The 21,486-nt window shown below is 40.0% G+C and overlaps 1 protein-coding gene across 3 annotated transcripts in view; it reads right to left on the minus strand.

Moving 5' to 3' along the window:
* lmbr1 (limb development membrane protein 1) overlaps positions 1 to 21,486 on the minus strand; it is a 33,683-nt gene extending 12,197 nt beyond the window's left edge. For 2 of the 3 annotated variants that reach the window (XM_080489610.1, XM_080489612.1), the window contains exons 1-9: positions 21,226 to 21,486; positions 16,850 to 16,922; positions 15,093 to 15,153; positions 13,480 to 13,619; positions 12,127 to 12,230; positions 4,447 to 4,573; positions 4,230 to 4,298; positions 4,041 to 4,105; positions 3,669 to 3,741 (exon numbers count right to left, since the gene is read on the minus strand). In XM_080489610.1, the coding sequence (XP_080345736.1) occupies positions 3,669 to 3,741; positions 4,041 to 4,105; positions 4,230 to 4,298; positions 4,447 to 4,573; positions 12,127 to 12,230; positions 13,480 to 13,619; positions 15,093 to 15,153; positions 16,850 to 16,922; positions 21,226 to 21,288 (775 nt within the window). In that variant the 5' untranslated portion in view covers positions 21,289 to 21,486. The remainder of the gene's footprint in view (positions 1 to 3,668; positions 3,742 to 4,040; positions 4,106 to 4,229; positions 4,299 to 4,446; positions 4,574 to 12,126; positions 12,231 to 13,479; positions 13,620 to 15,092; positions 15,154 to 16,849; positions 16,923 to 21,225) is intronic. The other variant, XM_080489611.1, reaches the window with a different exon arrangement.

Below are 21,486 nucleotides of genomic sequence, written 5' to 3' on the forward strand. Positions count from 1 at the left end.
TGTATTCACTATGTCCTCTGTATATAAAATATGATGTATCATTATTAAGCAGTCCCCTCAAAATAAGTAAGCTTGCTCAGAACATAACAATGTGATCACAAACAAGTAAAAATAATCTCTTCTGTCAGGAGCTGTCTCGCACATGCCACAACTGGTTGAGTGGGCTGGATAAGACAGTAAGGGATTCTCCAGGAAAACCACAAGGCCAGCTCATTTAAGGCTAATTTATCTATTTTACTCTGTTTTGCTTCCAGCTTGACGCACTAGCATAGAGGCCCTTCGAAGCCAAAGTGGAAGAGTATCCATTTGCATCCCCCTGGGGTGATTGGCAGATCAAGACCAATTAGTTCAGTGTTACACTGTTACTAACGTGCAATAAAAATACCATCTTTCATCTTTGTTACAGGAGTGAAAGACCAATCACTTTGATCAGACCTTTTTCTTCCCTCTGTTATTATGACACACCCTGTCTGGATGGGTTTTAGTAGGTAAAAGAGGTGAGATAGACAGCGAGAGAGGGTTAACTGCCTGCGCCTATGCCCTCATAGGTACCTGTCCCAGGATCAGAGCAAGGGAAAGTTTGAGCCCTCCAAGCAAATGTAGTCACAACACAACAGGAAATGTCACAGATAGTTCAACAGCTCTCTTTCCAAAAAGACGAACTAAACGCTTTGCCCCAGGGTCGCTGAATCAGCTCCACTTCAAGTAAGCTAATCTATCGTCTTTGTACATTGCATAGGCAAAGAGCACCTCCCGCGTCACGGGCAGATAAATCAAAGCTGAAAGGAAAAATAGATTCTCAACAGCCACAACAATCAATACATCCAAGTAAATACAAACACAATAGCATTGCTTGTTCAAGGCAGTAAAGTGAAACGGTGAGTATTTCAACTGCAGTGTCTTCAATGACCTCACTTCAAACTGAAGTTAAATATATCCTTCTCCTCGTTCGGCTGGCAGCATCAAGTAAAAGACTGAGTTACAGCGAGGCAGAGATGCTGAGTGAGGCTTCTGGCAGCCAGCAAAGCTCAGAGTAATTCAACATATCCTCTCCAACCTTCTCTACAGTCAAAAAATTACGTCATCCACAAATATGCTAAACACCATGCTGAGACAACAGAGGCACTGGCAAGGTCACTGTGCCGCATAGCATCTGGACGAGCGCCAAGTTTTCAGCGAATCAAGGTCTTGAGGGGGCGCTCTGCAAATGTGCATCACATTGTCTGCACTATAGAATATGTATACTTTCCTGCTAATACTACCTATTCAAAATATTATGTTTTAATCTACTACACAGGAAAAAGAATGCATGTAGTGTTTCTCAAACCACATATAACCATATTTTAATATTACAAAAAAATTCCTCCAACATATCAGATGTTGAATGAAAGTCATTTTGCATCTTCTTGTAAAAGAAAAGTTTATCCAAGTTTGACAGCAGCAACATATCTCAAATAAGTTGGGACAGGGCAATGTTAACTGTTATGTAGCATCCCCTACTCTTTTACAATCTGTAAATGTCTACGAAGTGAGGAGATCAGTTGCTGGAGATTTAGGAGACAAATGTTCTGGCTCTTCACCAGACTTTCGGTTCTATGATTGATCAAATGCTTATTATTGGTGAAAGTTTGACACAGCAAGTACTCCTCGACTGTGAAGCTATTCTGTTGTGGGATATGACGTATATAATCCAGCATTGTTTGATAAAAATATGCAAGGCCTTTGCTGAAAGAGGTGTGTAATAAACATGCATACCAGAGATTTTAGTGCTTGGATTGTGTTAACACATTACGAGATTTTTATATGATATGGATTTAACCTGTAATAGTTTACAGCATGGTAAATCATTTCTGGAAGTGACCATCAGCTTGTGCAGTGGTTAGCAATACAGAACCATGGCTTCATTTGAACCTGTTGGTGAACTTCTGTCCATCTTTACTTATGAGAACCTTTTAATACCCAGTCATCTTAGTACCCAAGCTTTTAGAGATCGAGACACTGCTATCAAATTCAAAATAAGCTATAGGGATAGAAAAGGAAAAGATTCAAATAATACATTTCTAAATGAAATGAATCTTGTGATCTAACCAGCATTAATGAATGTAAAGGCTGTCTAGAAATACTGTAACACTGGGTAAATGATAAGGAAAAATTGTTTGTTGTAAATTATGCAATGCATCTCAGATGGAGACTCATCTCCTTATTCAGATTAACATGCAATTGAAAAAGAAAGCAGAAACACATGGTTCATAGGCCCATTAAACCACAGTGCACTGATCTGCAAGACTTAAACTAACTGCATGTCGTTACAAATGGATAATTGGATGTAGAGAGGACAACAAAGGACCAGGCATGTAAATAAATAACTGCATCATTGGACGAGGTTCAACAGTCCACATCTACAAACACAAACTGAGTAAGAGGATAATCTATAAGAGAAGGTTGAAGCAGCCCGGACACAGGTGAAGCAAGAACACAGCATTGGTCGTCTCTGGAGTGTATCCTGTGAACTGTTCCTGAACTGCCCTCTACTTAGTGCTCTCAGCAGATCAAAAGAATGCCACTCGAGCTTTCAGTTTCATCTATGTATGACCATGAATGATGGCTATTTGCATGTGTATACAGTATGTGCATCGAAACATTCATGTCTGATAAGCCGATGTCTCTCCTCCACTGAACAACATCCTCCCGCACCCCGAATTCCCACCTCTTTAACAAGCAAAATGAACTGCAGCTTGGCCTCATTACACACACGGAGATCTTGACCACTGTTATTTCTTTTGGGCCTCACAGTGACTTGTAAAGATCAAACAGTCCAGCAGATGATAAGGAACAGATTACAATTATTCTATCAGTTAGTTCAAAGCATGGCAGTGTGGAATGAGCCCTAGAAAACCGTACGCATTGGTGGCACTCTATGGAGGTGGCCAGCATAGCATTTGAAAACAAGCGTTATCAGGGAGCGATCTCCCTTACCTCCCTGGTTTGAAAGGACGCTCATCCTCTTCATTTACTCACATCTGTACACTTGGTTGCGTGCTTGAGTTAATATTAAAGTAGGTTTTGGAACCTGGCCCAAATACTTCCTGCTTTTTGAGCTTATTCAACGTCAAACAAGGAATTTACAAACAGAAATCTGTATGTAAAAGGAAATGCTGGCTACAACAATACCACCTTTGACATTTCTAAACTCTTTAAACTACCTTTGAATCCCAGTCTGTGAATCAGGGCAAGCCGCCTTCTATCTTTTCAGAAAGCACTAAAAGTTTTAGCTCTTTTAATGTCCAGAGCAGCAAGCTCGTTCTCAAGTCAAGGATTTCATTTCCATCCTATTAACCAGGCCACCATTCCAGGGCTGACATTAAATGAGGCAATCATTTCACTCGTGACAGTGGCAATGGAATGTCTTAAATGGATCCTTAGGAGAAACTTCCTAAACATAAAATATGTTCCTTGCCCTTTAGTAGAATGTTATAAGAGTAAGACAGTCTGAGGGAAAAGCCGGTGTCAAGTGTGTGTGAATTTTTGTGAATGCCTGTGCACATGTGTGTGCCTTACAGAATTTTCAATGCTAATTGATTCCAGTGTGGCCCGCTCCATCACACCCAATAGGGCAGTCAACCCCTCCTCTCCCCTATAATGTGCCAACACGTCTCCCACAGACATACCGTTTAATCTCCTCTGAAGGGCTTCCTCCTGCAAATGGATGCAGTAAATCTGCTCATCCAGGTCCTCAAGGATCTGAAGGGAGAGAGCAGAGTAGGAAGAGATGAAATGGGTTATAATTAGGCCCAAAGTGGGACTGGAGCGATGGCAGATGGGAGGATGAGTTGGTGATGTATTTGTAGTCCTCTGTCATGCATTTAAATGGCCAACTGAGACATCTTTCATAAGGGAAGAGCAACGTGGCTTCAAGCTTGACTGGGATCTATTTAAGTTCAAGCCTGTGGATTTTCTGTCTTAAAAGTCCGAATTAAAACCATTCAATAAACTTTCCCCTCTGACTACAGTTTAAACACTTCACCCAAATTCTGTCTTACCGTTGGCTTCACGAGTAACTGGCCCATGACGGTAAACATCCTGGACAGTCCCACCGGAGTGCACACTACATAGGAGACAAAAAAACCCTACGTGATCTGCTTTTATGCACCAATAAAATAAACGACATGAGGGTAGTTTAACATCTTGAAAGCTATGATATTTTGTATGGAATGCATTAAATGGCTTACTTAACAAAAGTAATCCTCCCATCAGAGATATACAGGAATAGAGATATGGCAGATAGAATTCCCAAAGGTCTACAGAAAAAAGATACATTGAATTAAAAATACATACATATGAATATTGTTCATTGCTAGTAATTGTGGTATGCAACCACAATTACTATTTTAAAGTGCAGCAACAGATGTGCAATAATAAGTGATAGAAATGCTTTCTATGACTTACCGTATAGGGACTCCATACTGGCTGCATCATTGTCAATTAGGGCTGAGGCCACCCACACAATTCCCAAAATGAGTAGCGCTAGCAGGAAGAGCATCACAAAGGTCTCCAGAATGCGTGCCCTAATGCCCTGAAAGAAAAACAAACATACACATGTAGAAATTGAAAAGATTAATTGCCAATTTCAGTGCTGATGAATGCAATGAGCTATAAAAGTACTGTGTCCACTGATCCAAATCCATCAAAACTAGTTGGCATGAGAAAGAACCTTTACTCAAAGAGTGAAAATACTGTAACTTTAATCACTTATGACCATTGGACTTGTTAGACTGCATGACTGATATCATTGGATGTCTTCAACTTTTAAAGACTTTGAGCCCAAAGCAAAAAAAGTGTCAAGAAAGGAAATATTCCTGCTTGTGATTTATCCAAGGTGTGCCCTGCCTTGGCCTTTAGTATGCTTGGGTGGATTTATTCAGCCCAGGCTGGGATGGAGCGGTAAAGAATAGGGATGGATGGAAAAAATATGCATTGTTGGAGGCCTATATCCAAACAACAAACTCATGCACCAAAAACTCACATGTGTTTGGTGCAATTTGCACCACAGTTGCACATTGTAAACACAAAGCAGTAATTGAAGTTGCTGTGGCAGCTATTTAAAAAAGGAGCAGCCAAATAGACTACCCTAACGCAAATGTTTTTGGTGATGAGGATCTGTTAATCAATAGGTACATGATGGGAAGACATTATACCATTTCAGTTGGAAGCACAGTTAAATTTAGAACATCTCTTCTATATTCAAGTGCACATTGCCAATTACAGATTTCCAAAAGCACCAAAATTCAGTCTCTCAAATCAAACTATATTCATTGTTTGATAGCACACCTATTTTTTGTTTGGCTGCAAAACATGCAATTTCAATGTCGTGATTTGACTTTCTTTAAAGTCATATCACTTTTCTCTGTGTTAAAAATAATAAAGTAATACTACTAATAATCCAAAGACTTGGTATATTTCCACTTGAGCTCACATTTCTACTGAACTAAAGCAGGTGGTGAAAACACTGTGGTTACCACTCTCGCCTCACAGTGCAAATGTTATCAATTCAAGTTCAGTTGGTAGTTTTAGGAGAAGTTTTCTCAGATTTCCCCCCACAGTAGAAAAATATGCATTTGAGGCTAAATTGTGTCTTTAAAATTGCCCCAAAGTGTGAATGTGAGTGAGTGCATTTGCCTTTTCCAAGGTGCCCCCTGCTTCACTCTGTCAGCTAGGATAACCTCCAGCACCTCTTAGGTGGATTTTATTAAAGTTAGAATAGGTACAGCACCAACAACAAAGAATCAAAGGACTTACCATCCAAATACATGTGTTTTAGGCTGTGCATAAAAAAGGGGCTTGATGGCAGTCCTTGTTAAATTTCATACTACATTTATAAACCACAAGGAACAAGTGATCACCCTCCTCCTCCAAAGTTGACGGTGTTATTTCCATTCACAGCACACAAACATGACATTAACGCTCCCGCAGATTCCTGTGTAAAACAGCTCTTTTATACACACTTATTGTGGTCTATAAAATGGGTCTAACAGGGGCTGTTGGTGACAGAGGTGAAATTAAAAAGAGGAGGGGTGGGTAGAGGGTGCTGTAAAGAGCATAAAGCTTGGCTGGGTCAGCTACTGTCTGCGATCATGAGCAGACCTCCCATCTGTGGACGATTAGGAGCTCTCTTAGCGCCACGGTCATGTCCCAGGCTGAGCAGACTGGAGGGTTTTGGGGTAATTTGGGTTTTCCGGGTCACAAACTGCTGAGTGGTTAATAAAGTCTTCCTCTACCTGTTCACACACTTTCCATAACCTCCTTCCCCCACTGTAGAGCCGAGTTGTAGCAGAGTAAGATAGATAGGTGCTCTCATGCACACATCAGGTAGGCTACCAGGCATGGGGTCTCAGCTTTTTTTTGAGCGCCGTTTAAATTGGGTACATATGAGCAATTTGTTACCAGCTAACATAATGGCAGTGTGGTTGCTGTTCAGTATTTGCCAACAGGTACATGAAGGGGGTCTCTCTTTGAAAGCACCCCCAGTTAATCATGAAGCCACATTCGAGAAAGGCTATGGATGAATTCTGGCAACTGAATCAAAGCTTAGCTCTTAATTCCACCAACTTTAATGCACCTGCATTACAGCATCTGCATTCCAATATGCTGGTGAGCATTTATGTATGAATTTATGTATGTATGTATGAATCTCAATGACCTTTTCGGTCTGTACCTGTGACTGTCATATAGGCATTCTCAAGTATTCTCAGATTTCATTCATTGTCAGTGGTGAAAATCCCCTGTAGCATCCTCTTGCTATTACTGAGCAATTACATGCCTCTCACCTCCTCTTTCAGCATTATTCTGAAAAAGCTTCAGAGGATGAGTGTAGAATTTTCTAGCACAACAGAGAGAAGAGGGCAGGGTCTGGAGTGCCCCAGTGTGGCCACGGTGGACACTGCAGTCACTTCACAGGTAAGGAGGAGATAGAAACCCTTAGTTGGCATGACACACGAATCATCACTGATGAATTATCAGTCGTGTTACATTGAAAACACATTATGAGGGAGCCATATATCCAGAGTTGCGCAGTCAGAATGCCCCAAATCAATGCAGGATATCCTTCATATCATGAAAATTTGACATGAATATTTTTTGTGGACTGCCATGCTCTTTTGCCCCTTCACACACAGCACATTTGCTGGACACCGCAATCAAGCGCCTCACTGCTCTGTTTAACTTGGCAGTCGGCAAAACACTCAACACTGAATAGAGAAGCGGCAGAAGAGAAGCACTGGACAATGGAGAAAGAAAGAGGGGGGAACAACAGTGAGAGACTGGTGGAGGAAAGGAGTCAACGTCTGAGCACATCTCTGTCCCCAGAGGTAAGAGAGGTGAGAGAGGAATGCTTTCAGGGACTTCAGCCACGTCCCACACGCGCTCTCTTAAGGATGCTGCAAAACAAGCAGTGCTGGCAGGCGGTAGCGTCCGCTCAAGCGCACCAGTCCACCTTAACAAGCTGCCCATGCTATACTGAAGGTGTATTCCCTTTAGATAGGTCTCTCAATCATTTATAAGACTCAAATCATTACCCATTCAGATCATTTAGGGCAAAGGCAATGCTTGTCACCTCCCTTACTATCATCCCCCGTTTTTGCCTCAGTGGAAGAACAATCCACTGTGACAGACATGATTTGACTGAACATGAGAAAGAGGAAACTGAACTGCAAGGCCTGATTGGTTTCATTGATCTCTTGAAATGAGTGGCATTGGGCAGTGAATGCTCTGTTAATGCCGACTTACTTTTCAAGGGAAAATGTGAGTCCTTTGTTCTTAGTCACAAAAGGTAAGACAGAAATTGTGGTTTAAAAATAGAAAAAAGTACGGTAATAGTCACTGATCAAGGATAAAGCTGTCAACTGGTGAAGGGAGCAAAAAGGGAAAAAATAGAAAAAGACTTGTGCCTTGGCATCCAGAGTGCCCGCTGAAAGTTTCTATTCTTGCCACTCTAAATGTGTAACTACCTCTAAATATAGCAGCTCTGAAATATTCAGTATCCCCCGATCCTCACACCGACATCGAGCGAGGGGCTGGTTAACTGCAACTTTGCTTGTACAAGACTGGAGAGATTTCCAAGAAATGTGTGTAGTGACCAGGGAGAGAGAGGGGTAACCACTTCATAGGCAGCTGCAAACAAACATTCATAAATACATGTATGCGCACATACACACCAACGACTACACCACCCACCAAATCCGCCCAATTACACAAAGCCACAGAGGGCCTGGAAACAGTTCACAAGCTTTTCGCTAAGCTTGTGCTGCAAAAATACTCAAGCACAATCTGCCACCGTCTTTGATGTAGTGTTTCAAGAGATGAATCTTGCAAAGAGTTCAACTCTGGAAGCTGAATGCAAGGGGAGACAAATGTGAGACATGATATTTGTGAAGGTGCAGGATCATATTGAACTTAAAAAGCAAAAGCCAAAAAAAAAAAAAAAACGGCAAACTCGGACAAAAGGAAGACAGTTTACCGATGCCTGAGCTTCCTAGCTGCTGCTATCAATCCTCTGCAGGTCAGCAGGTGGTGACAGAGCTCATACCCCTGACCATCCTTCTGCTCACTGTCAGGAACGTGTGCAACAAGGGGCCAAGAGTGTAAGAAGTGAGGAAGGGGGCAGGGTCCTTTTCACTCCCAAGCAAAAAAAAAAAAAAAAAGAAAAATCCTGCCCTCCTTGCTAAAGACATGCCAGATGCTCAGAGACCTTATTAGCGTATCCTTCAACCAGTCGGCCACAGTGCAATGATCGTGTCAAAGACAGAAAGCAGAGGAGAGGGACACTCCCTTGTAAAGCTGCACAATGAACTTCTAAAGACTCCTAAGACTTCTTAATAAAGCCTTGATCCACAGGAGCATGCAACATGATTGGTATCAAGTCATGTCATTTCAAACCTCAACGTAATGAGCAAACTCACTGAAAGTCACCTTTTAGACATTATTACTGATTTCCTTACTATTGCATCAGGAAAGAAAACCATACATAGCTTCAGTAATTTCTCTGGTTTAGGTCTTGCCAACCTGTCAACAGCTTGTTCTGATTCAAAAACATTGTCAGACCGACAAGCCTCCAAATATCCTTGTCGCTTAAGAACATAGCACTTTACCCATCAGAAAGTAATACAATTGAAATAGTATAATTAGATTAACAATGAGAAATTGACCACTTTGTTTTGGGGTTTTTTAAACTTGAAATTGGTGGAAAAAAAAACTAGAATTGACAAACTGAGCACATTTTGCTTATTTTAGAAAAACTGAGTCATGTGAGGAAGGGAGAATCTCACTCATTCTTTTTGAAATTCCCAGCTCAAACTAATATATCGCCATGGAAACGAACATTGTAACAGGCAGCTTTAGGGAGACATTGTGACCTTAAAGGAAGGTATGTAAACACCACTTTATATTCTTCGGCTGGCCCTGCCCGAAAGAAGGCCTGGGAAAAATGTCTGCATGTGCAGGAGATTTGAAATAAATATCCAGGCCCCTATTGTGGAGCGCCAACAAAGAGGAGTATCTTAGTAACACCACACGGGTTTGCTTGGCGAGACGTTTTCTCTCCCCTCCTCCCCTTCCTCCTCCACAATAAACACACTTCTCATCATCGGCGGGTTAGGGCTTAGGATGAGATTGATGAGGAGTTTCTTTAACTACCAGATGAAACCTGTTGGCCTTTTGCTGGGTCAGTCGGGGGGTCAGACTCGTTCCAACTCGTTTCAGGATCAAACACACTTCAATACTGTGGATAAAGCCAAAAGACTATTCACTGCAAAGCATGCTATCTACAATTTCTGCTCCTTTTTTCCCCCACACACACAAAAGCGCATGTTCAAGCCAAAATTACAATTTACCAAATGTTTTTGTTGCTAAATGCACCATGAATTGTTAGGAACTCAGATTGTGGTTTGTGTGAAGATTAAAAAAACACACAAGAAAAACCAAACATCTAAAGGTAAAGCCATTACTCCACAACACCAGAAATAGGTCAATAAACAGTCACTGTCAAAAATGTTTATCTCGATCAAATGGTTTTGGAATAAATATAGCTCCAAGATATCATACTCATGGAATGTGATTATTAAGACATTTTAAGTCTCTTGATAAAAATAGAAAACTGAACAAAGGATTATCCTGACATCTTCACAGTCTTTGTTACAAAAGACTTGCCTCAATAAAGTTGACATGGATGGCTCTCATCATTACAATGCCATCTACTGGTGATGTATAGACAAGTAAAACACAGCCACATATGTTTGGCTTTTTAAAGCCTTGAAATTAAACATTTTGCCATCACAGATGCCTTCAAGATACCACAACAATAATGAGTGGTATTTAGAATATCATTCTATATGTAGGGTGCAAATATACCATAGTATAGAGGTCTATAAATATTATCACCGCTTAAAAACTAAATAATGACCTATAACGGCCTCAGTGATGCAGCTCTTCTGCAGATTTGAGAACACAGCAGTAAAGTTGGAGACATTTTAAAGCTGCGAGTAAAACTACATCATAACATCTGACATCAAGACCCTAAGTCACTCCGATTCATCCACAATTTGGACAATTTGCTAAACTATCAATCATTCAGGTGACAGAGCCTCTAAAGGGAAGAAAAAAAAACATTTAAAAAAAGCATCCACATTTCCATCTTTATTCTGTTGGCGTCTTTTAGTACATCGTCAAAAGTAAACACAGCCACATGAAAAGGCTGACGTACAGCATTAGTAGTGAAATTCATCATTCACTTCATTTCCGCAGTCAAAGGGAGCTCGCAGTGCCACAACATTAGCCTGGGAGGTTAAAATGCCACATAAAACCTTATGACATTGTGGTTTAATGCTGTTATTGGATAAAGGGATAATATCACATTATAAAAACTCGGATCTGTGTTTTACATTCTTCTCACTGTTGGCCGTACGATTCACTCGACAGGCAGCTTGGATTTATTTTTTTTTGGGGGGGGGGGGAACAGGAGTGTCACCCCCACCCCCTACTTAGCACACAATATATACCTGAAAGTGCACCTCAACACTGAACAGGGCTTCCTCAAAGCAAATTTATTGAAGCTACAGAGCAAGAAACAGTCTTGCTGAAATGAAAAAGAACAAAAAGAAGAAATTTGAAAGAGGCCCTCATGCTGCTTCCTACACATCAGGGCCTGCCCTCTGCTCAAGAAATCCAACCGAAACAAATTAGTGGGCCGAGGAAGAAAAGCACTGGTCATACACTACAGTACAGACTAATTTTTATGTGCTTTTGCCAGGAGGGACATAAACCAGAGGGGTTTCAAACTGTGACACAGGATAGAGGTGTATTAAAACTAAATCTTTTCCCCTCCGTTTTGCAAGGCTCTATTGTGCTGTCATGTTGCTGCGACTTTATGGACTTTTGGAACACGAGCCCCCAGCTTCTTTTTTGGGGGGTAATCAATTAAACAAGGAAGTTCGCTGAGCCTTACAACTCGATTATTAGCCTGTCCTTTTGAAGTTTTATTTTAGAGGGCTGGGGAGGGGGTGACAAGGAATCAGGCTTTAAATCAATGGGGCCGATGCAGCAGTGTTGAAGCGTTTGCGGCCTATGGCCTTATTGAAAGGGTTTGTCAGGATGTGGCACTGGGCGAAGACCAGATTCAGACTTTCATGGTTAATGAGCGTTCTGCGGTGGCAGTTACGGTCAGTGGCGTGAGTCAGGGAGAGGGCAAGGACTAGGCACCTGCTGCTGCTTTGGTTGTAAAGAAGAGAACTCTTGAATGGTAGGCAAAGTATTTAAATATGTGAACCCCAAAAGACAGTAAACCATCCCTTTTAAAGTCCTTTTCAGGCTCACAAGACATCATTATGCTGTACTGCAGAAATCACAGAGAAATTACACAACTGTGTAAATCCCCATGTTTGATAATCATTCTAGTAATTAAACTTTGTTAGAATTTTAAAAAGCTACAGGTTCATGTCTTATGTTTTTGACAATTGTTGATATAATTACTACAATAAAACTGCAATTGCCTAAAAGATAAATAGACATTAAGTAGCAGTAGCTTTGGAACGGTAGCTATTGGCATGTAAAAAAAATAATTAGATCGTATATATGTACCTTTTTTGATCCCGCAAATCCTTCAGACTCCAAAAAGAAATAGGCAAAGGGCATCAGGACGAAGAGGCAAAGATTGGAGAACAGTGACACCAGGTTCCACAAGCCTGCAGAAATCATACATATGTGAGCAAACACATACTTCAGTTTACTAGAAAAAGAATTATCATTTTGAAGAGATATTCACAATAAGGGTTTCAGTCAAATACCATGTGATTGTATAATGTCAGGTACCAAGGCAGAGTTTAATTGGCAAAAGTACTCAATATTTCTAAGTCATGGACTCTACTGCCATCTGGTGGATGTTAGAACATCCAACTGCCTAATGAAGCCTGGACTGTAGAAACTATCAATCCAAAATATTAGTGTGTTACAACTCAGCAAACAAGTTCAGTTTCAAATCTCCAAAGTCTGTAGTGGATGATTTTACCATCATCACATTTTAACTCAAATTTATGACTAAAAAGATCAAGAAGAACTGTTGTGCTAAAGATCACTGTAATAAAATATGAAGAAAAATATCTTTGTGTAGCAAATGTATAAATCAGTTGAAATTGATTTCAGACTTCATTTGAATTATTCATCATTTTCCAATCCTTGTAAAGAAAAACTACAAATATCTGTGGAATTGTAAGTTCTCAATAATACTTTAATAATAGTACTTTTTAAAGATGTTGGTAAGACTATGTATACAGGACGTTTCAACAAAAATGCAAAATGCAAAAATCTCCTACTTGTTAAACTTTCGGTGTGCCCACCATATTTCTGATTCGTTAAGTCAAAAATAAAAACGTTTCTCTCTTTGCCCAAACAAACGTAAGCAACCAGAGTGGATGAATAAGTGGTAAATAAGACATTAGCATGAGTTTATTAAATCTTTTAGGTTTAATTTATCTTGTAATGATAATTGTTTTTTTAAATATGTAAATAATTTACGACATCATTCTGGTTTATTTGTCAACATAAACTAATATTACATTTATGCAATATGATTAAGAAAAAACTTCCCCAGATACAAATAATTATCAAATCTCATTATTTCTGACACTTGACCATGTTGATTATTTTTGAAATATTACATTTAGTTTGAAAAACAAGCTACTTTACATAACGTCACAGAGCTCTGACAAAACAACACAATACTGACAGATTTCAATGAAAGACCACTCTACCCATTTATACTCTTAATTAAAAAACCCACTGAGACCATCATCATTGTGATTAGTTACTTCTAATCAATACTGATTTCTGTTTTAGCGAAGAGTTAAAATAGATCTTGATTTAAAGCCAGAGGGTGAGAAGGTGCAGATTAGCTTTGGAAGTGTAATAGACGTGTGGACAATGTGAACTACTGACCGTGAATGAGGGAGCCATTGAGCCACTGAATGTAATAGTTTTTGGGGAAGGACAGGAGGATCTCATTACTAATGATTGAGAAAGGCAGTAGGAAGACGGCACCACCCGACACAGCCAGGGTGAAAGTGCACAAGTATAATCTGCAAATGAAATCAAAGACACACACACACACACACACACACACACACACACACACACACACACACACACACACACACACACACACACACACACACACACACACACACACACACACACACACACACACACACACACACACACACACACACACGTGTTAGACAGTCAAGATGAAACACTATTACATCCTATTTCAAATAAGATTACATGTTACAATCAATCCCTTACTTATTTACTGAGGATTACATTTCAGTTTTAAAGTTGTCAGGTATTTGTACAGTGTGAGAGTATTAACACAAGTGAGACATTCAGTCATTTATTGACAACAGATATTTAAACTGCACTGAATTGTGAGCACAATCTACATTACAGTATCGTCCATCCATGCAGTTCAGTGGTTTTCAATGTGTGAGGCAGCCATCCGCTCGGGGTAACCCGGAACAATCTGTGTCAAGGAATCATTTGTTCTTCCAATATCATAGAAAAGTATTAAAATAAAAACAGCATGTGAAGCAGCAAACTATCAATATTTCATCAAAATTCAATTACAGAGGGGATTTTATTTGAAGTGTAATAGAAATTACAAACCACAAGTATTACAGTTATATCAGCTGTAGACAATATGTAAAACCTATCAAAATATATTTAACTAGCAGGATAAGAAGTGTGCATTTAGTTGCTGATGGATCCTACAGCCGTGAACAATAATATCTCATAATGTGAAAAACAGCAGGAAGTGTGGCATGGGAGGGGCTCAAGCTTTCCAGGTTGAAAAGCCACGCTGCAGCCCTCACTTTGTGTTTCTGCCTTGGTTCAAGAACAAAAGATGCAGACTGGCTTTATTTCTGCAGCCTGCAGTGTAAGACATTCAGAGACATGCACGCTGTCCTGACTGGACCCGGGGGAGTGACCATCTGCTCAGCAGGACGGCAAAAGGAAACTCACCTCATCACCATACTTGTGGCAGAGCTTCTTCATTTAAAATGCTTTCTAGAGCTGTCCATTACTGGATAACCTTTTCCCCAGCTGTAGCGACCCGAGCAAAATGAGTGTCGTCTTTTAAAAGTGATGTTTAATTGTAGATGAGGCAACATATATAGATATGTGCTGCCGCTACCCAAGATGTTACACATTGTGAGTGTTAAGAAAGGAAAGCAGAGGAAGATTTGGTCAAGGGTTGTAAATCAGCTTTAGTTTCGAAACTTCTACAATTACTGGTTAGTACCGCATCAGTTAATCGTTTGATTATACTCTACATTAGGTATGTAAATGCTTGGATGACAGGAAGTGATTTATCAGCCCTTTAGTTCAGTTTCTACTAATTGATGTTTATCTAATTTTATATATATACTGTATATGTCAGGTTTTATTTAGGACATATCATTTTGTGAATTGTTAGCAAAAGAAAATTAATTCAAGTACTTCCTGAAATTTCTTAAGAAACAGTATTATACATAACAACTGAAATCACTCACGAGATTCTGTTGACGACAGCATCCTCGTCCTCGTGGTCATCTATAAAGGAGACAAAATCACCTTAACCCCAAGGTGAGTTAAGCTATGAGTCACTGAAAAGCTCCATCACGGTTAAAATCACACTTGGTACAGAAACAACTCACGAGCTGCCTTTGTATGGTCACCTTATTCTCAACCTTACGAATTCCTTACACCCGAGAGATCAGATTTTCTACTTTACCTGAACGATAAATCAAGTAATCAGATTTGATTCGCGGCTGTATATGCGCATAAAACTCCCACAATGCTTTACACTGTGACATTGGCCTTTCGTGACCTTCGCACATGATCCCACATTCAGTTTCAACACAAGCGCTCAATGAGGAACATGTCACTATCGCAAACTTTACACCAATCAATTCGTTCATATCTTGTACACATGATGAATGTTTCAGAGAAGGATTCTCTCCTGCAATGAGCCGTGTGGTGGCGTTTCCTTACAGAAGTACACACAAGGCACACAAACAATCCGATATGCCAATTACATGGACGGACTGAGATGGGGTCATAACCAAGGTGACACCACCTCCAATGATCCAACTTTAATCAAACAGGGCCAATCTAATTAGATAAAAGTGCTTTAATTGGACCGGGGTTTAATCTGATTACTTGTGTTCCAAATAAATGCGGCCAATGTTTTTTTTATAACTTCAAAGCAGACTGGATTTTCTCTTGCAGATGACTTGAATATTACTTGCCATCTACACCTGCTGATAACAAGTCACGATATTTAGTGTTTGTTAAAATACAGAACAAAGCAAGTTGAGAAATCAAAATAATCTTAAAAGATACTACTTTAGTGCAGACCCAGTAACAGACATAGGCAAACAATAATTTTAAAAACAAAGTGTTACAGCAGTTCCTATCAGAACAAGAAAGCACATTTAACAACAAATAGAAAGAAATGAATTCTTCAAAGTAAGAAAAAACAACAAAAGATCATCTTGGGGAGAGGAGTACTCATAATGCCACAGAATATTTGACAGTTACTTTGCACCGTAAGTGATAAGATTAGGCTTCCGAACCACAGGCTGTTTGGAGCAGCAGCCTAGTTTTCTACTGTCTCGTTATCCAGGGGGAGTTCTTTTGCAAAGTGGTCTACTTTTCAGAATGAGACAAGGGAAGCCTAGGTGACCCTGACATGCTAAATTTGTCCTGGTAAAATGGGATACAGTTCATAATGTCTGCTCGAGCCTCTTTGTTTTCCTCCTTTTTGTCTAACCATTCACTCTTTCCTCCTGCTGTGTCAGGGATCTTACACAAAGACACAATTGAGCCTTTTCTTAAGGTGCTTATTAAACTGTATTCTTCATTTCTGTCGTCACTGTTTGGATATCATTCCACAAGACGGGTTTTTATTAAGACTTCTTTAACAGGTTTCCTGTAATCAATTGTGTTCCAGTTACAACAGCCCTAAAGGTAATGCAGGGTGGATACACCATGTTGATTTAGACTAGAAACTCATAGGTGTGGCATCTCATGCAAACACCTAAATCCTTCTTGGCCACGACTTCCTCTCAGTCTAAACACAATGAAGAGCCGTGTGTGTGAGGAAGGGCGGCATGAACACAGAGATAACCAAATCTTCTCCGCGTTAGATGGGAAAACTGCTTCACTACAGACATGTTTCTGCTCTTCAAGTGGCGCAAATGCTTTGGAGTGAAGTCGCAGTAGGAATTCTGTTCCCACAGAGAGAAGCATCATATTTTACACTTACCACTCCTCCTCTTGTATCTGGTTATGATGCAGTAGGACACAATGTAGAGGACCGCAAACAGGAGGAAACAAATCTGAAAGAATAGCAAAAGAATGGAAGAGTTTAAGACTATTGAATTGATGAGCTTTGATAACTTTTAGAACTATTTCACACTTATTGATTCTTGGTAAAAGAGAAAGGTAAAAAGGCCATTTTCTCCTCAATTATTTGCCAAAATATTATATGCTCCAAATAAACTGGAAACATTTATGATATACGTGAATATGATTGTTATGTACGCCACTGAATGATGTTGTACTAGTATAATACTTTATTGAAGAAAAAAAAAGTCTAAATAGCAGCAGTCCTTGCACGTACACAATAAAGAACTGCTGCAAAATGACAGTGGTGTTTGCATCTGCTGCGACCGGTGATTAGTCTGTTTACAATCTGCACTGGTCTGTGCTGCGCGTGCACTTCAGTCATACCGCACCAATTTGTTTAGTCACGCTTGGATGGAACACACACCTTTAAGGCCAATTATATGTTTACTCTTGCGACAATATTTGTGTTTGAATTGCCTTTGGGTACAGGGTTCACAGGGACACTTTCCTCCTCAGGTATCTTAATAAGCTCTCATGTGTGGAATGTCCCTGTATTACTGGATGTACCTGTAAGGGAAAACCACATATCTGGTTTAAGTCGGCTATAGAGTGATATAAAGTGAGGATTGTACATTCACTCACACCCTGTTACATCACTGAAACTACTAAGCAGCGTAACTTGACCCGTTTCCGTGCAGAACCGGAGAAAGGTGAGAAATGCATCGTTGCCTACTGGTGTGTGGATAACTACTGAGGTCACACTACATGCAACAAGATCCAGGAATTAGGTATGAAACTGAGAAAACGTGGCCTCAAAACAAGCTGGACGCTCTTACAGAAAGATCACATTCCACATTCCACATTCCCCTCTTCTACAGTGACAGTGACAGGGATGGAACTAATGTTAGAAGCTCCCACTTCAGCACTTTGCACCCCATCAACACAGCACGACTCGTCATGGCCGAGGACTGTGAGATGACTCAGCCAGACACCAAGCAGACTCACTTCAGATAAACTCGCTTGCTAGAGGAATGCCAGACCTCCTCAATAAATCTTTGAGTAATAAGCTGTTATAGGACAGCTGTAGCAAAAAGACATTTTCTTATCACATCTAGTTCTCTTCTAAATGACAAACTGCTGGTCGTCCTCAAGTCTGTAGTGGCTCAAGTTAAATGATGTCCAGTGCGCAGAGGGTCAAACCCAGAACAACACAAAATCAGGTGGACAGAGCTGATAAGGAGGTGCTAGCGCACACACGTAACATTGTAGAAGGGAGATAATCACAAACGTCAAGCACACCCACTGATACCCTGCTGCTTGCCTTGTTGCCTCACCATTTTCTCACACACACACACACACACACACACACACACACACACACACGCACACACGCACACACGCACGCACGCACGCACGCACACACACACACACAGCAGGGGGAAAAAACAAGTCAAACTATTTGCTGTCGGTGTGTAAGCAAACCTTAAATAACTTTGGAACAGTTCACACATTTATCACACATGGCTGCTAGCTGGAGGAGGAGCAGCAGTCATTTTTAAAAGAGTAGTTTGATATTCAGCATTTTGTCTGCAGTGAATGAGCCTGTTTCTATGCGCTGCTCAACATTTTAAATTGAGAGGCAAAACCATGAAATATGACTTCCGTTTTCGTGTTGATATTTTAACTGATAAAGTGAGCGAGACTTCCTTATTTAAATGAATAAATTAAAAACAAAACACCTGAAAGGTACTTTATGCAATTTGTTAATGCTTCTGTCGGAAAGTCTGTAATATGGATCATTTTGACTATTTTCTCCTTTTGAAAAATAAGAGAAAACTTCAGGCCATTTGTTTAAGACTGTTTTTCTTCATGTGAGCATATATAAGTGTGGTAATGATGTTCAGGTGGAAAGAACACAACATGACATGGAAACCATTGATACATCATGCTACCTTAACCTGATTATTCATGGTAACCTTATTCTCAGAGTTCTTGGTCAACACAGACGTAGGAGTTTCAAACAATTTTTTACAGTGGGGCCCACTGGGGCGGACACCCTTTCCCAGTTTTCAGGTCTGATAAGAGTGTATTGTCACTGCCACTGAGTAATGTGTCGTGTTTACCAACTTGAACCCTAACCCAGAGTAACCTGCCGAAATCCATCCATACGCTGACATGCCATATATGATACACTGAATTTTCCGCATCATGCTGAAAGATCTAAGGTAAAGAATGCTGATATGGGATACGGTATGAGAGAGCCAAATGTAGAAGGAGATGCCCAGGACAACATGTGCAAGCTGAAGCTCAGATGTGGCGCTTGCCTCCTGGTGAGACATCTGATAGTTTCTCCATTTCCAAACTGTCGGTCACGATTCAAAAAGAAGACTGGCTGCAGACAGACTGCAGACTAAGTAGACACCAAGACACACGGGCAATGTGATTTATGATCAAAAAAGATCACCAACAACAGCGACTGTCAAGGTACAATTGCGCTTGTTATTTATTGTGTTGTTTGGTTTGGAGACTAACCCAACAGGAGCTTTTCAAACAGGAAAGGTGCTGCAGGTGCAGCACAGCAGCATTTGTGAGTCAATAACATTACTACTTGCCAATAAAATTGCACTACAATAAAGAAGCTTTGCTTTCAGTCACAAGGTTTGTGAATAATAATATATTGCAAAACTGTCCTCTGCACAGAAAATAACAAAATATAAATAAATAATGAACATAAAAAAAAAAATAAGAATTCAAAAGTTAAAACAAAGGTTTTCAGAGAGGGGGTGGTGGTGTTTCAAAGCAACAGCATCGACGCTCAGTGAATGAAAGCGATACATGAGGATTTGCATTAGTCATGAAAACAAGATCACATATATTAGCTTGAACTTATAGTAAAGAGACATTTCAGAAACATTGCAGTATGGTGGGAAACTTTACCCCTTTCCAACTTTAATAGAGAGAAGATTTTGAGTCCATTTGGACAGATCTTGTTTAGGGTGTCTGAGGTTAAATCATACAAATGCAGTAGGGTTCCTTCACTTAAGTCTTGACATGTTATTGGATAACAACGATGACCATGAAGGTATTAATGAATTAAATAAAAAACTAAGCAGAGTACTATGAGGGGTTTTTTTCTATGCTTCAAGGTCAAATTAACTTTAATCTGGTGCAATGAAACAAACAGAGATGTGAGATTTCACAATGTTGTGGACAGATGAAGCATACTGAGGAGTTAATCAATTCAGCACTTTGCAAACTGATTCTAGGTTTTTGCAGCTTCTGCTCAAATTTTTTTATCTGTAGTCTCCTAAACGTAAATATCTTCAAGTTATTCTGAATTCCAAATTATGTATTTTTGGCCAAGTATTTCAACTGCATCACAAAAACATCAGTAAATGATATTTCAAATACCAAATTCTCAATACTTTATTAAACACAAAATGTTTAATAAAGTGTGCAAAGAGGACAGATTCAATAAATATTTTTCTCATTGAATGTAACTGAGTGATCGTCTTTCTCTGTGTATTTCCACTGTGATGGATTGGCGACCTTCCCATGCTGTGCCTCGCCTTTGCCCATGTTCAGCGAGGATTGCAGCTCATTGCAACTCGAAGTTGAACGAGATTATATTAAAGAATGACAGATGGATGTTTGCAAGTCTTTCACCTGGGCTCTACTCCTGTCATCAACCAGATATGATATACGTTTATTGGAATAGACACACTCTGTCATTGGCTTCAATCTAAATTAATTCACACTGGAAATTGGATATCTAACATTGTAACCATGGGCGATTCAATGTGTTTTTCTTTTTAGTTTTCAAGAAAATTACACTGGTATGCATATTTTACATGAACGTATAGAAACAACTATTTTAGATCTCCAAAATGTCACAAGTATACAACGTGGCGATTTAAGCTCCGTGTACTAACTAGTGAGAACTGGGACATTTTGTCCACGTCTCAATTATTATTATTATTTATAATGGCTTGTTTACAAATCTGCACAAGTATTGTGAAAGAACTAGACGTTAGCTTGATTCTCCCAACTGTCATCAACACCTTGACGTCAGACAACATCGTCAACGTAACTTCCTATTAATTCACGCAGTACTCACTGTAAGCAACACTTTAGCTGTGACTCGTCCGCATATTAAATGTCATATTGAATGTGTGCGTTTGAAAAGGAGGCATCAGTGGAGTCAGACTGACAGTGGAAGCTAACGCTAGCCGCCGTTAACGTTAGAGGACGTTGTTAGCCCGCTAGCTTCGACTAGCCGCTCCCGGTACTTACGATGTACTCTCGAACTTGGCTGTGGAAATTCTGCTCTCTGATAGAAACATCGTCTTCTTCCATTCTTCATATTGCAAATGCATAAAAACGACTACTGACTCACTACATTCTTAGCTCGCATAAGTACCAACAAACAGCAACAACTCCAGCCTCCTCTGCTCCTGCTGGTTCCCTCCCTCCGCACAAAAAAAAAAACAAAAAAAAAATAATAATCTGCCCTGACTGGTTAAAAGACAGCTCAGATCGAAGCCAAACCGCTCT

Source organism: Lipophrys pholis (assembly GCF_963383615.2).
Source record: "Lipophrys pholis genome assembly, chromosome: 20".
Classification (NCBI taxonomy): Eukaryota; Metazoa; Chordata; class Actinopteri; order Blenniiformes; family Blenniidae; genus Lipophrys; species Lipophrys pholis.